The sequence below is a fragment of the Cicer arietinum genome, chromosome 4 (assembly GCF_000331145.2).
Source record: "Cicer arietinum cultivar CDC Frontier isolate Library 1 chromosome 4, Cicar.CDCFrontier_v2.0, whole genome shotgun sequence".
In the NCBI taxonomy this organism is placed as follows: Eukaryota; Viridiplantae; Streptophyta; class Magnoliopsida; order Fabales; family Fabaceae; genus Cicer; species Cicer arietinum.
The window spans coordinates 11,256,350-11,269,770 of NC_021163.2; the positions used below are offsets into that span (position 1 = coordinate 11,256,350).

The 13,421-nt window shown below is 28.3% G+C and overlaps 1 protein-coding gene and 1 long non-coding RNA gene across 4 annotated transcripts; one reads left to right on the forward strand and one right to left on the reverse strand.

The window, feature by feature from the left end:
• Positions 1 to 804: 804 nt before the first annotated feature.
• Positions 805 to 7,555, forward strand: LOC101491663 (sterol 3-beta-glucosyltransferase UGT80B1). Of its 3 annotated transcripts, none has more exons than XM_004496403.4 (14): positions 805 to 1,442; positions 2,073 to 2,236; positions 2,473 to 2,712; positions 2,882 to 2,993; positions 3,370 to 3,540; positions 3,960 to 4,023; positions 4,275 to 4,332; positions 4,445 to 4,622; positions 5,117 to 5,247; positions 5,510 to 5,612; positions 5,922 to 5,998; positions 6,083 to 6,130; positions 6,359 to 6,508; positions 7,041 to 7,555. In XM_004496403.4, the coding sequence occupies exons 1-14, from the start codon at positions 1,256 to 1,258 to the stop codon at positions 7,242 to 7,244; spliced, it is 1,887 nt and encodes a 628-aa protein (XP_004496460.1). In that variant the 5' UTR covers positions 805 to 1,255; the 3' UTR covers positions 7,245 to 7,555. The 3 variants fall into 3 exon arrangements, with proteins under 3 accessions (XP_004496460.1, XP_004496461.1, XP_027189811.1); XM_004496404.4 differs by having other exon boundaries at positions 7,033 to 7,172; XM_027334010.2 differs by lacking the exon at positions 2,473 to 2,712.
• A 1,401-nt stretch (positions 7,556 to 8,956) lies between these two features.
• On the reverse strand, positions 8,957 to 9,644 carry LOC105851890 (uncharacterized). Its single transcript, XR_001143667.3, has 2 exons — positions 9,512 to 9,644; positions 8,957 to 9,362 (listed from the first exon to the last, which is right to left on the reverse strand). It is a non-coding gene; the product is annotated as an uncharacterized lncRNA (long non-coding RNA).
• Between the last annotated feature and the right edge of the window lie 3,777 nt (positions 9,645 to 13,421).

The window sequence follows — 13,421 nt, forward strand, 5'->3', positions numbered from 1 at the left end:
ATTTAAGTCTAAAATACAAATATTTAAGAATAAAAGATAAAAGTTGTAGTAAATATAAAAATATTTCGTTAAATTAAAATATCTTGCATCTTAAACAATAATATAAATAAAAGTATATAAAAATAAAATTTAAGTATTCAAATAGTCTTTATTTTATTTTTCATTAAAGTTTTATTTTAGAGTTTGATTTAGGTTTCCATGACTACTGACATTTAGATATAGTTTTCTAAAGTAGAATTTCAAACTTACATACAAAGCTCGACAAATGTAAGAGAAAAAACCAATTAATAATATATTTTGCGATCATAATTTATTTTTCAAAATGATAATAAAAAAACATACTTTTAATTTAAAATTCTTTAATACACGATCAATAACATTCCCTACAACACAATTAATAAAATAATTATCTTTATAAAACCATGTAATTGTACTATCTTTAAACTCTTTAAAAATAATGTCAAATCATTAATTTTTGAAAGGTATTTTTAACAATATTTTTTGTAAGTTATTAATTTATTATTATATTTTGACACATGTAGTCTTATAAAATATAAAACAACCACGTTTTCACTAAAATAAATAAAAAGAAGAAATAAGTAACCTTTTTATTAAAATATGAAAAAAATCAATTATCTGTGATACTTAAACTCAATTAAAAAATGAGACTATAATTTAAATTGAAGAATTATATACAAATTTTTTTATCTTTTTTATTTATAGAGTAAAATATTTATAAAAACTAATATTTTATTTTATTTTTGAGCGAGAGAACAATATATATCTTTATTAAAACCGAAAAATGAAAAAAAACAAAGATGAAATTTTTTGCACCATAAGCGATTCAATTTGTGGAGTTTTGTTGTTAACCCAATTTAGACAGCGAAGAACAATTTGTAGGAAGCAACTAGAATTCGAAACTCGTGAATTTCTATCTTAGTGTTGACATAACCATAACAAAGTCAATTACTTTGCTTCTTTTTTATTGATTTGAACAACAACAGCTACACCTTGAGTCCTTGAATTGGGATGTGGGGGTTATAGTTGAAAATTAAAAAAAGGTTTGAACTTTAAGTTCACCAAACGTTCTTTCTGCTTGAATGACTGTTGGGTAGTTGTGTTATCAGTAAATTCTTTGAAAGGAATTGCTACTGTTCAGAATCAGATTCCAAGCAATTTGTTTTATATGCTAAGTTTTTCTCAACACTGTTTACAAATGAATCTTAAGGATTCTGAAGCTGAGAACTGATTATTGATGATGGGTTGTAATGGGATTGAACATTTGTGTAAAGAAGTTTTAGAAGAGAAAAAGGGTGTTAGACAAATGGAGGATGATGAATTGGTTAGTGTGGCAGTGGAAGTTGCGTCTCAACAAGATGATGATTTAGCTTCTTCTAATTTGGAACACCAATCATTGCAAGTTACTTCTTTGTCACATAGAGGTTTGTGCTAAATCAGTTTATTCTTTCAGGCTTTTAGATAATTGATGATTGTGAAATATTGTTGCTATTTTTTATGGCGTTGTTAATAATGAAGAATTGAAACCTTATTGTATGTAATAGCACAGTTCATATTAAGTATTCAATAATATTAAGTTTGAAGTATGGTATAATAGTTCTATAGAATCTTGTGGATTTAGGTACCTTATCCTCTAAATTGAGCAAGGAAGAAATGAAGAATCATATATATGGCTAATAAATATGTTCTAGGTCTATATGATCAATGTGAAGACTTAGGGTAAAATTATTTGTGCTTCACTGAAACTCTTCTTCAAAAGCCTTTATGCTTAACCTTTGCCTTGCTGAGTTACTTACTTTTTGTGAAATGCCTTTTCTTTTTGATAAAGTACATACTTTCGAATTTCGATTGGCTTTTAGGTTCACAAGTTCAAATCTTAAAAAGCCAATTTTATTGAAATTTTTGTCAACATGAATATATTTGATTCATTGTACAAATAATTAGGTGTGTGCTTACCTCATTCCTTGGTTAAATGCTATTGGTTTTGTCCCCAAGGACTATTGTTTCTAACTTGCCTTTGTTAAGAGATTGATTTCATATGTTTGGTTTATTAGATTCTGTTCATGAAGGTTTGGAACATTGCATCACAGCACCTATTGGTGCTGAGAGAAATCCACTAATAGGTGAAGACGAGGTTATGATTTCTCGGTCGATGACAGAAAAGAGAGTGCTTCGAAGGCATGACCTAATATTGGACAGATTGTCCGAGCACGAGAAGGTATATGCAAGTATTTTTTGTACTAGGATGACCTGAAATTTCAAAGTTGTGGTTGTGTATATTGTGGTATGTATTGTCATCTATCTATGAAGCACTAAAACAAACACTAGACATGACATTGACACGATGATACCAGTAATAATTTGAGAAAATTATTTTTTTTTAATGTAACTACATGCGTCGGTGTCGGAGACCGGACATGCCTTTTCATAACGCTTGACTCTTTTGCTTCTCAGCAAAAACTGATTGCTAACCTAGTGAAGATACAAAATGATGGGACTGTTGAAGTTGATGTAGAAAGGAGTGCAACAGTAGCTTCAGAGTTGTTAGAGCTCCAGTCTTTTGAAGAGTCAACAGTGAGCGGAAGTTTTATTTCTGATTCTAAAAAGTTAGTTCCAAGGTTACAAATTGTCATACTTGTGGTTGGAACTAGAGGCGACGTACAACCTTTTGTGGCAATTGCAAAGAGACTTAAGGCATGTTTGAGTATTTCATTTCAATTCACGTTGATACACTGGAGAATTGCACCGATCTATTTGCAAGGATGCAAAATCTTGATTTCCACTACTGTTTGTGAATTTTACATTATGAAAGTTAGTTTTGTTGAGTTTGTACTTCCATACGTTAACTAATATTTACTTGCAGGAGTATGGTCATCGTGTTAGGCTAGCAACTCATGCTAATTTCAAGACATTTGTAAGGTCGGCTGGTGTAAATTTCTATCCTCTCGGAGGTGATCCTCGAGTATTGGCAGGATGTAAGAGGTTCCTTTTAATAATTTGTTAATATGTAATAGTTTATTTTTCAGTCAACTTGTACTTTGTGCTTATCTTGACTGTAGCCAGCCCTCTTTTAGCTCATTTATATCGGTTCACCTGTTAAATTTGGTGTTTGTGTTAGAAAACGTTCCGGCATACACTGATATATCATGGTGTTTAAATATACTCAATTTCTCTTGTATATTTCTGAAAAGGATGACTAGATGATTTTACAAATACTTTTCAAGAAGTATATAATATCTTGTTTCTATACCTCAAGCTGTTACTATAAAATGAATTGTCCAAATTTTCAAGTGTTCTCAACTCCTTATATATGCATATAGTGATAAACTAAATGAGTTATTGAAATAATAGATATGGCAAGGAATAAAGGTTTGATCCCTTCTGGTCCAACTGAAATATCTATCCAACGAAAGCAGCTGAAGACCATAATTGATTCTCTTCTTCCAGCTTGCACAGCACCTGATTCCGAAACCGGTATTCCCTTCACAGCTCAAGCTATTATTGCCAACCCTCCCGCATATGGTGAGTGATTAGAAGATTATTGTATGGTGCATTTGTATTTCTCCATCCCATGGATGAAAACAATTTTTGTTTTATCTTCGTCTAATGCCTTAACTAAATACATGTTAGAGATAAATTTAAATAAACAGTAGTAAAATTGACAACAAATAAGTAAAAAGGTAATGATGTATTTATGTGATGCAAACAGTTAGATGTTCAATTTTTGTTTTTTTCTTCCAAAATACACTCTCCATGAATATTGCACTCGTATTTACTTCAAACAAAAATAGTGGATTCAAGGACCAAAATACGAACGTCCTATATTTTCAGGGACTAAAATGGTGGTTTACCCTTTTGTTTTTCTATCGTGTAATGTTTGCAAGTTTTCCTAGCACACGATTTTTTATAGATAGAGGTATATATTTGATTCCGGCTTGCAGGGCATGTACATATTGCTGAAGCACTTGGGGTACCTATTCACATCTTCTTTACGATGCCATGGACGTGAGTTTAATTTGTTATAATACTTTATTCATATTTTATATGTTAGCAAGATAATAAAGTTTCATGTCAAGATATAAGTTACTTTCAGAGTCTTGAATAATATTCATACATTACATAAAATGTTTTAGTTAAAACTAGGAACAGCTGCATGCTCAGATATTCAGATAAATGCAATATATTTTTAATCATCCCTTTTTTCAGTGCTTTTCAAAAATTCATTTTGAGTTGTAACATTTTTCAAAAATATGCAGGCCAACCTATGCGTTTCCACACCCTTTAGCACGTGTTCCTCAAGGTGCCGGTTATTGGGTATGTCCCTTGGCTGAAACAATATTTCATAATCTGATTTTCATATTTTTATGAAAAATTATTGGACTTCCTTATGGACAAACTTATTTCAATATTTCCGTGCCATTTCCAGCTGTCATATATAATTGTGGATCTACTGATATGGTGGGGAATGCGAGGAATTATTAATTCCTTCAGGAAAAGAACATTGAAGCTTCCTCCTATTGCATACTTTAGCATGTACCGTGGATCGATATCTCATTTACCAACTGCCTATATGTGGAGTCCTCATGTTGTTCCGAAACCAAGTGGTATGAGCAAGGATGCGGTTATTAACCTCATTATTATAATTTTTTAATTGAGTAATAATTTTATCATTCAAGTTTTTGAAATAGGAGATAAATTCAGTAGTTGTTACTGTCTAGAATAGGCTCAGATGCACAGTAAATTTTGACTTGGATTGTTAGACTATAAAGTTTTTAGCTGAAATCAAATAATCGAATGTTTTTTTATCATAAAATTTTATTAAGGATGACAATGTAATTGTTATGCTTGAAATTAGACTCCACTAAACTATATATTGTTAACTGTCTAATCTTTAAAGAGAATCATATGCATATTGTATGAAATGCCATAAGCATATTTGTGGTGATAAATTGCTTTTTGTAAATGTTATAAGGTATAAAATCAATCACGGCCCTCCATTAAACAACCTAAGCTTAGATGGATTAGTCTTTGGCATGTTTTGCTTAGAGTCTTAAATCTGTTGTTTTACTAGAACTAATGACATTTAACAAATTTGCAGACTGGGGTTCTTTAGTTGATGTTGTTGGTTATTGTTTCTTGAGCCTTGCATCAAAGTATCAACCACGTGAAGATTTTGTCCGATGGATTAAAAAAGGACCGCCTCCTTTATATTTTGGGTTTGGGAGCATGGTATGGTAATTTTTTACACTTGAACTATGAATCCTTTTTATAAACTATATCCAATTAATTCCTTTATTTCAAGCTAATGAAGCATGTTGGGATTTCACTTGCAAGGACTTAGTGTATGTTTGGTATCATAGTGAGTTTGTCTGAATCACGGTGGCTCACCGTGATTCTTGCAAAACTACCTTGATACCACCAAACATACACTTAGTTGTTATAAAATGATTTTTTTGAGTCATCTTAAAGAATTTGTGTTTTACCATGTCAGCCTCTTGAAGATCCTAAAAGAACAACAAATGTTATATTGGAGGCGCTAAAGGAGACAGAACAACGAGGAATTATTGACCGAGGTTGGGGCAATCTAGGGAATTGTAAGCATTCTATTTCAATTTTGTTTTGTGCCCATTTGTTTCACTTTTTTCTGAGGATGTTGAGGAAGTTATTGTTAACTTTTTGTATCATAATCAGTGTCAATGATTGAATGAAATATGTGTTGTTTATTACTACATCATGCGAACTAACCGAAGCTCTCACCTCTAGCCCCCTCCTTGTTGCTTTTATTTTTTTTGTCAATCTTAATTCTAATTAGTTATGAATTCACATGCATAAATTATACATTTTGTTATGTCATTTTAGGTGGTTGACATTAGTTTAACTTGCATGTGTATTCAATTATGCAGTGGCAGAAATTTCTGACAATGTTTTCCTTCTTGAGGAATGCCCTCATGATTGGTTGTTTCCACAATGTTCTGCTGTGGTGAGTTTCAATTTATTCGTCCTTTTCTAAGAGAAAAAGGGGTTGGTGTGGAAAGTTTGCTCAAATCTAGGCATGAAATTGCAGGTACATCACGGTGGAGCCGGAACAACAGCTACAGGATTAAAAGCCGGGGTAATTATTATTCAATAGCATCTTCACCGTGATGTTTTTCTTTTCCATAATGTCTCAAAATATTTTTTTATAGACAAATGTTAGTAAATTAGTTGTTATGTTGGTTTGTCGAACTATTTCTTAAAACACTTTCGGTACCCCTTAGCTCACAAGCCAAGCTATAGAAATTAAAATTAAAATAGTGAGTTAATTTATTTTCTCGCCTAATTTGAATACCTTAATTTGCAGTGTCCAACAACAATAGTTCCCTTCTTTGGAGATCAATTCTTTTGGGGAGATAGAATACATCAGAAAGAGTTGGGACCAGCCCCTATTCCAATATATGAACTCAATGTTGAGAATTTATCAAATGCTATAAAATTCATGCTCCAGCCAGAGGTAAATTTGGCATTTCTACCATCCTCTGTTATACATCCAAAGAGTAAGGATCGTAAATATGTAGTCATCAGATGTGTTTGGTTCTACGGTGACAAATTAATTTTGAATAAATTGATTATGTAAAATTAATTTTGGCTAAAAGTGAATTGGGTTTAAAGTGATTTACATTTGAATCCATAAACCAGTTCTAGAGGCAAAAGCTACATGTGTGTATGGTTTGCGGCAGAAAAAAAAATGATTTTTAATGAATGGATTTTGTAAAATTGAATTTAGTTAAAAGTGAGTTGAATGTAAAGTGATTTTTGTTTGTATACATTTACGTAAAAGTGAAGTGAAAAATAGATTTGAGTGTATTAGAGTTTAAGTTAGAATCAATTTTGGAGACAAAATCAATTCTACTTGATAACAAACAAACATGTCAAAATCACTTCTACATTTCTAGAATTAATTTTGACTCATCTAAAAGTGGAACAAATATTCATCACTCACTGACACGACTTATCCAATAAAATTGACCGTTAAAGGGTTTCAGGTGAAATCTCGGGCGATGGAAGTTGCTAAGTTGATTGAGAATGAAGATGGCGTTGCTGCGGCAGTTGATGCGTTTCATCGCCATCTGCCGGAAGAATTACCACTGCCAACTCCATCTCATGTGGAAGAGGACAACTTAAGTCCTCTTGAGTGGTTTTTTGACCAACTTGCAAAGTGGTGTTGTGTGCCTTGTGGTGGTGTGTAGATTTCTTACATGCATATACTTTTTCTTACTTCTTTTTTTCATTATATGTAATATTTAGGTTTCATAGGAACTTTCTGTTTTTTTTCAGAATGGTAGCATAGAGTTTTTATTTGGTATTTCATTCATTATGTCAAGTCTCTTATGTGAGACCTTGACCTTGACTAACAATAAATGTTCAGCTATATTAGATGTTAGATTTCATTTCACCCCTCCCCCATAAAACAAAGAGGTTCTGTCATTTGTGATAGATTGAGACTTGAGAGTGTTACATATATAAAGAGCTCTGCTAGGTGCTGTGCTGTGTTTTTGTATTTGATAGTATCATGCAATAGTTTTATGTAACTTGAGGTTCAAATTGTTATTGTGTTTTTTTTCTTTCTCGGTCTCATCTCTCCTATTAATTTATCATTGGCCTTAAAAAGTTTAGAGATATTTTTTGTGTGTTTATATATGAATGAAGTTAACGTTACTGATTTCTTGTTGTAGAGAAGTAACAAAAAGTAAAGAAAAATTTGTGAACAAAAAAAAGCAACAATGAAAATCATGCTTTTGACTTTTTAATTTACATTGACGCAAATAAAACGAGGTGCAGCATAGTTGGTAACTAATTTGATCTGATATGTCAACCTCTTGCATGTATATTACAACCTCATTGCTTATATTGTAAGAAAAGGAAGCAAAATAAGAGTTAAATATTATAGTTAATAATAGTTGAATGTTACATAATGAATTCATTGATATTGTTAATGATGATAGTCAAACAACACTTGAAAATTAGTTTCTTATAATCGTATGTAAAAGAGATTAATACCGTCAATATATGCATTAATTCATTGTACGAGCAAGCAAAGAAAACACAAAAAGACATCGAATGGCATAAATATTTTGTAAAAATTGAAAGTTATATTGATTAGGTAAATGTTAAAAGAAAAAATATGTATCAAAATAATATTTTTCCTTTTTAAAAAGGAAACCTTTTGTAATATTTTTTTTAGAAAAAATATCAAATTAATTTCATGACACTGAAATTACTGTTTTTTGTGTGTGAAAACTTTGAGCTTATTTTGAATGACAAAGTCAGACAATGCATAAGATATACTTCATCTGTTTTAAAATAAATGACTTATTTATAAATAAAAAAAATTATATCAAAATAATTGACTATTTCAATTTTTAATGTACTTATTTTTAATTGTTCCTTTTAATTAATATTATTTGTATAAATGCAATAGTTTTTATTATACATTTATAATATTGATAATGCACCAATACCTAATAAAAATAACATTCTCTTTTTTCATCTAGACACTTTTTTTATTACATGTGAAATGATCAATTATTTTAAAACGAAAAGAGTAGTTTATTATCTTGAACTCAAGACAATTTAAATAGATTTTGCTAAATAGAATCAAATATATTAGTAATAATTAATTTTTAAAGTGTCGACACTTGTTATTAGTAATAATTTTTAAAATAATTCATCTAGTAGAAAAATTAAAATTGGCACTCTTAAAAATTGAATCCTATTTTAGATTTTGAAATTTGAACTACATTTTAAAAAAAGTAAAATACTTGTTTTAATATTACAGAACTATATTTAATTAATATTTTCAAATTCATATGATCCGTTGGTTGAACTAATTTAACCACCCTATAAATAAATATTCTTATCTTTTACGGGACACAAAAATAGAGTAACAAACACTCAAAAGTTAAAAATAGTGAATTTTTTTAATTTATTTATCGACATACTAAATAGTACAAAACTAAATACTAATACATAAATGAGTTTTTATATATCAAATCATGACGTAGTTCATACGGTCATAACAAATCTGCTTCCAAGTTAACTACTATTTTTTTAATTATTTCTAGCAGGTTAATCTTTAAACCACTTTCTGGTAATTTTCCTTAAGGCTGCTTCTGATGTACATGTGTATGATATAATATGATATTAGGATGTACATCAAAGTCCGTAATAAAACGATCTTCTTTTCTTTTATTTGATACAATTGGAACTTGAACAAGGTTTTTAATTGCTTCTGGCATAGCTTGCTCATTCATCATATTCATCCAATAGTCTCCCACATCTTTTCTTCCATAGCTCAAGTTACCAACCTATTCATTTCACCAGATATATAAAATTAAAAGAAAAACAAAAAAAAGTAGCATCACAAACATATTCAATTAAATTTCAAAAAATAATAACAGAGTAAATTAATTACTTAATCGTAAAATAAATTTAAGTTCCATAGAGAAAAACTTACCATGAGAAGAGAGAAGACAAGAAACAAGGCAACAATATTGAACTTCATTTATTTCCTTGGTAGTTTGATTTCTTTTTGACATAGTATACAATAGACATGGTGTGTCTATTTATATTGATAATAATATATGTCAAAGTTGGTACACGTTCACCTTCAAAGTAACCAATTTAAGAGTACTCTCGTTAAATTAAATCAAGTACCAAGGAAAGTCATATCCGCATGTGGACAAAAAGATATATCACCGACCAAATATAACACAATGCATTTCGCAGATGATTGTTGTAGATGTCGGTCATGAGACCATAATCTAAGAAAGTGTCCTCAATCAGGAGATTAAAATCAAAATCAACTAATGGTGATAAAATTGTCACACTTAGAGCCACTTATTGTCACGAAATTACAGCTCTCGAGCTGCCGATTCGTGTAAGTATTTTTTTTTTTTTTAGTATTTTCTCCTTAATAAAATATAAACAAAAATTATAGTTAAAAAAATAAGATAAAAATATTAATTTTTTAATTGTGTTTTTTGCTATATTTTAAGGGTGTATGTTGGTATAAATGTTTAGAGATATTAATTTTTTTTAATATATATATATATATATTGCCATATAAAATAATTTTAAATAAAAAACTATTATATTAAGTTTTAATTTTTGTTGATTTAATTAAATAAAAATATTTCATTACGTTATAGTATAATATGCTTTGATACTCCAATCTAAATTAAACTTTTTACATATTTTATTCACCAGAAAAATTCAACCCAAATTTAACACATTCTAAAAAATAGACCCTAAAAAAAAACAAAAACAATTACTCACCATTATTCATTGGCAAAAGAAAGATTTGTTTCTTAATTTTAATAGAAAATTCATTTTTGAGTGAACATAATTACTCACATTTGATTTTATATATATATAAGATGTATTTTACAATGAGATAAATAAATTTTGACCACACAACTATAAAATTAAACAAGAAGTCTTGTGATTTTTTTAAGTGGTCATATAACATCTAAATAACTCTTAATTATGACTATCTATACATAATTGTAAAGTCAAAATTTAATCATTTCACCATCTCATTATAAAACTGATCTCATTTAACATTATATATATGTGTGTGAGTGAGATGTATAAGTGAAAGGAGTTTTAATACCAGAGAATTAAATATTCACCGACAAGCATATATAATAATCATAATTAAAAGTATTAATGACCGTTTAAAAAAATTATATGACTTTTTATTTTAATTTTAACCATTTATAATTTAATTAATGGTTAAGAATTCACTTTCGGTAAACTTTTATTATAAAACCTATCGCATTTAAGTGTTTTTCATATATAACTTGCTCAAAATCAGAAGATTCCTGCCAAATCGATGTACATGGTATAAGACTGCCGAGAAGAGAAGAAAAAAAAATTCAATTTTTAAATTTGCAGTTGCCGTGAAGAATGCCAAATTCAATAGAGACAAAGTAGTTGTTGTCACAAAGCTAACAATCTTAATGATATTTTATACCAAATTCTGATTTTTTTTTTTAAGATTTGAGATAACTTAATGGATTAGTAAGATTTCAATAAATTCAATAATTTTTAGCCAAATTTTACAGACAAGCTATGTACTCTTTAATATAATATTTCAACGTATCTTTTTTTTAAATTAAAATTAAAATGGACTGTGCTTGATTTTAGATGTTCATATAAATTTAGTAGAACACAATAATATACAATGAAATATTAAAACTAAAAAAAAAATATTTTGATAATTTAATATAATCTTTATTGCAATTCTTCAAAGGAAATACTATGTTTGATAGTTGATAAGATAAATTGATTATATATATATATATACATATATATATATATATATATATATATATATATATATATAATATTTTTCAAAAAGATTAAAGATAAAATAGATAAATGAACATAAGATAGAGAAACATAATTAAAAAAAAAAAAAAGATAGACAAGAGAAGAGGGTATTTAAAACACAAAAGATTGACATATAAAAATTAAACAAAAGAGAAAGTAAATAATAAAAAGAGAAAAAATGAGATAAATGAATGGAGAAGAAAACTACATGATTAGAAAAGAAACAAAGAAAATAAGAGAAGGAAATTTATCATTAAAAACTAACTAAAATAGTAAAAAAAAACCATAAAATAAAATCTTTTGTACAAGACAATCCATGGAAATTTGAATTTTTTTTTAAACCAAGAGAGTTTGTTTGATGTGATACAAATTTTTCATTAAATTACTAAAAAAATACAAATTCTTCATTAAATTACTAAAAAATATCCTGATTAAATACTCTTAGATTTGTAGATCTAGTTTAAAAAAAATAATTGAATAGTAACATCTTTTAAAATCTTAAATGCACCGCCACTTAATTCATTAGACTATCGACAAAGTGTAAATATCATATATGCGAAAACTAACTTTCTCCAAATAGCATGCCAGCACCCGAATCCCGCTACTTCAACTCACTCTCAGATATTCTTCAATGCGAAGGCCGGAAAAAAGTGCCGGCCTCCGCGTCGCTGCAATGTTTTATGTGGCTGTTGACTACCTCCGCCACCTATCCCTTACGTGGCACACATGGCATAAATATTTTGTAAAAATTAAAGTTATATTGATTAGATAAATGTTAAAGAAAAAAATATCAAATTAATTTCATATGGCACTGAAATCACTTTTTTTTTTTGTGTGTGAAAACTTTGAGCTTATTTTGAATGACAAAGTCACACAATGCATAAGATATATTTCATCCGTTCTAAAATAAATGACTTATTTATCATAAAAAAAGTTATATCAAAATTATTAACTATTTCAATTTTTAATGTACTTATTTTTAATTGTATTTTTTAATTAATATTATTTGTATAAATACAATATTTTGAACTATACATTTATAACATTGATAATGCACCAATATCTAATAAAAATAATATTTTCTTTTTCATCTATACAATTTTTTTGCTACATGTGAAATAATCAATTATTTTAAAAGGAAAAGTGTAGTTTATGTTCTTGAACTCAAGACAATTCGAATAGGTTTTGCTAAATAGAATCAAATTTATTAGCAGTAATTTTTAAAGTGTCGGACACTTGTTATTAGTAATAATTTTTAAAGTAATTCATCTAATAGAAAAATTAAAGTAATTAATCTAATTTTTAAAGTAATTCATCTAAAAGTAATTTTTAAAGTAATTTTTATATTTTGAAATTTGAACTACATTTTAAAAAAAGAGTAAAATACTCATTTTAATATTTTAAAAAAAATACTCATTTTAATATTATAGAACTATATTTAATTAATATTTTCAAATTCATATGGCCCGTTGGTTAAACAAACACTCAATGTTAGAAATAGTGAATTTTATTTATTTATTTATCGACATACTAAATAGTACAAAACTAAATACCAATACATAAATGAGTTTTTATATATCAAATCATGACATTGTTCATACAGTCACAACAAATATGCTTTCAAGTTAACTACTATTTTTTTTAATTATTTATAGCAGGTTAATCTTTCAACCACATTCTGGTAATTTTCCTTACGGCTACTTCTAATGTACATGTGTATGATATAATATGATGTTAGGATGTACATCAAAGTCCCTAATATAACGATCTTCTTTTCTTTTATTTGATACAATTGGAACTTGAACAAGGTTTTTAATTGCTTCTGGCATAGCTTGCTCATTCATCATATTCTTCCAATAGTCTCTCACATCTTTTCTTCCATGGCTCAAGTTACCACCCTGTTCATTTCACCAGATATATAAAATTAAAAGAAAACCAGAATAAATTAATTACTTAATCATAAAATAAATTTAAGTTCCATAGAGAAAAACTTACCATGAGAAGAGAGAAGACAAGAAACAAGGCAACAA

What these genes read in the sequence shown, in the direction of transcription:
- LOC101491663 (XM_004496403.4), top strand. Translation starts at nt 1,256, where the DNA reads ATGATGGGTTGTAATGGGATTGAACATTTGTGTAAAGAAGTTTTAGAA. An exon ending in TTCTTTACGATGCCATGGAC is followed by an intron (nt 4,024 to 4,274) that starts GTGAGTTTAATT and finishes AAAAATATGCAG; the next exon opens with GCCAACCTATGCGTTTCCAC. An exon ending in TTCCACAATGTTCTGCTGTG is followed by an intron (nt 5,999 to 6,082) that starts GTGAGTTTCAAT and finishes ATGAAATTGCAG; the next exon opens with GTACATCACGGTGGAGCCGG.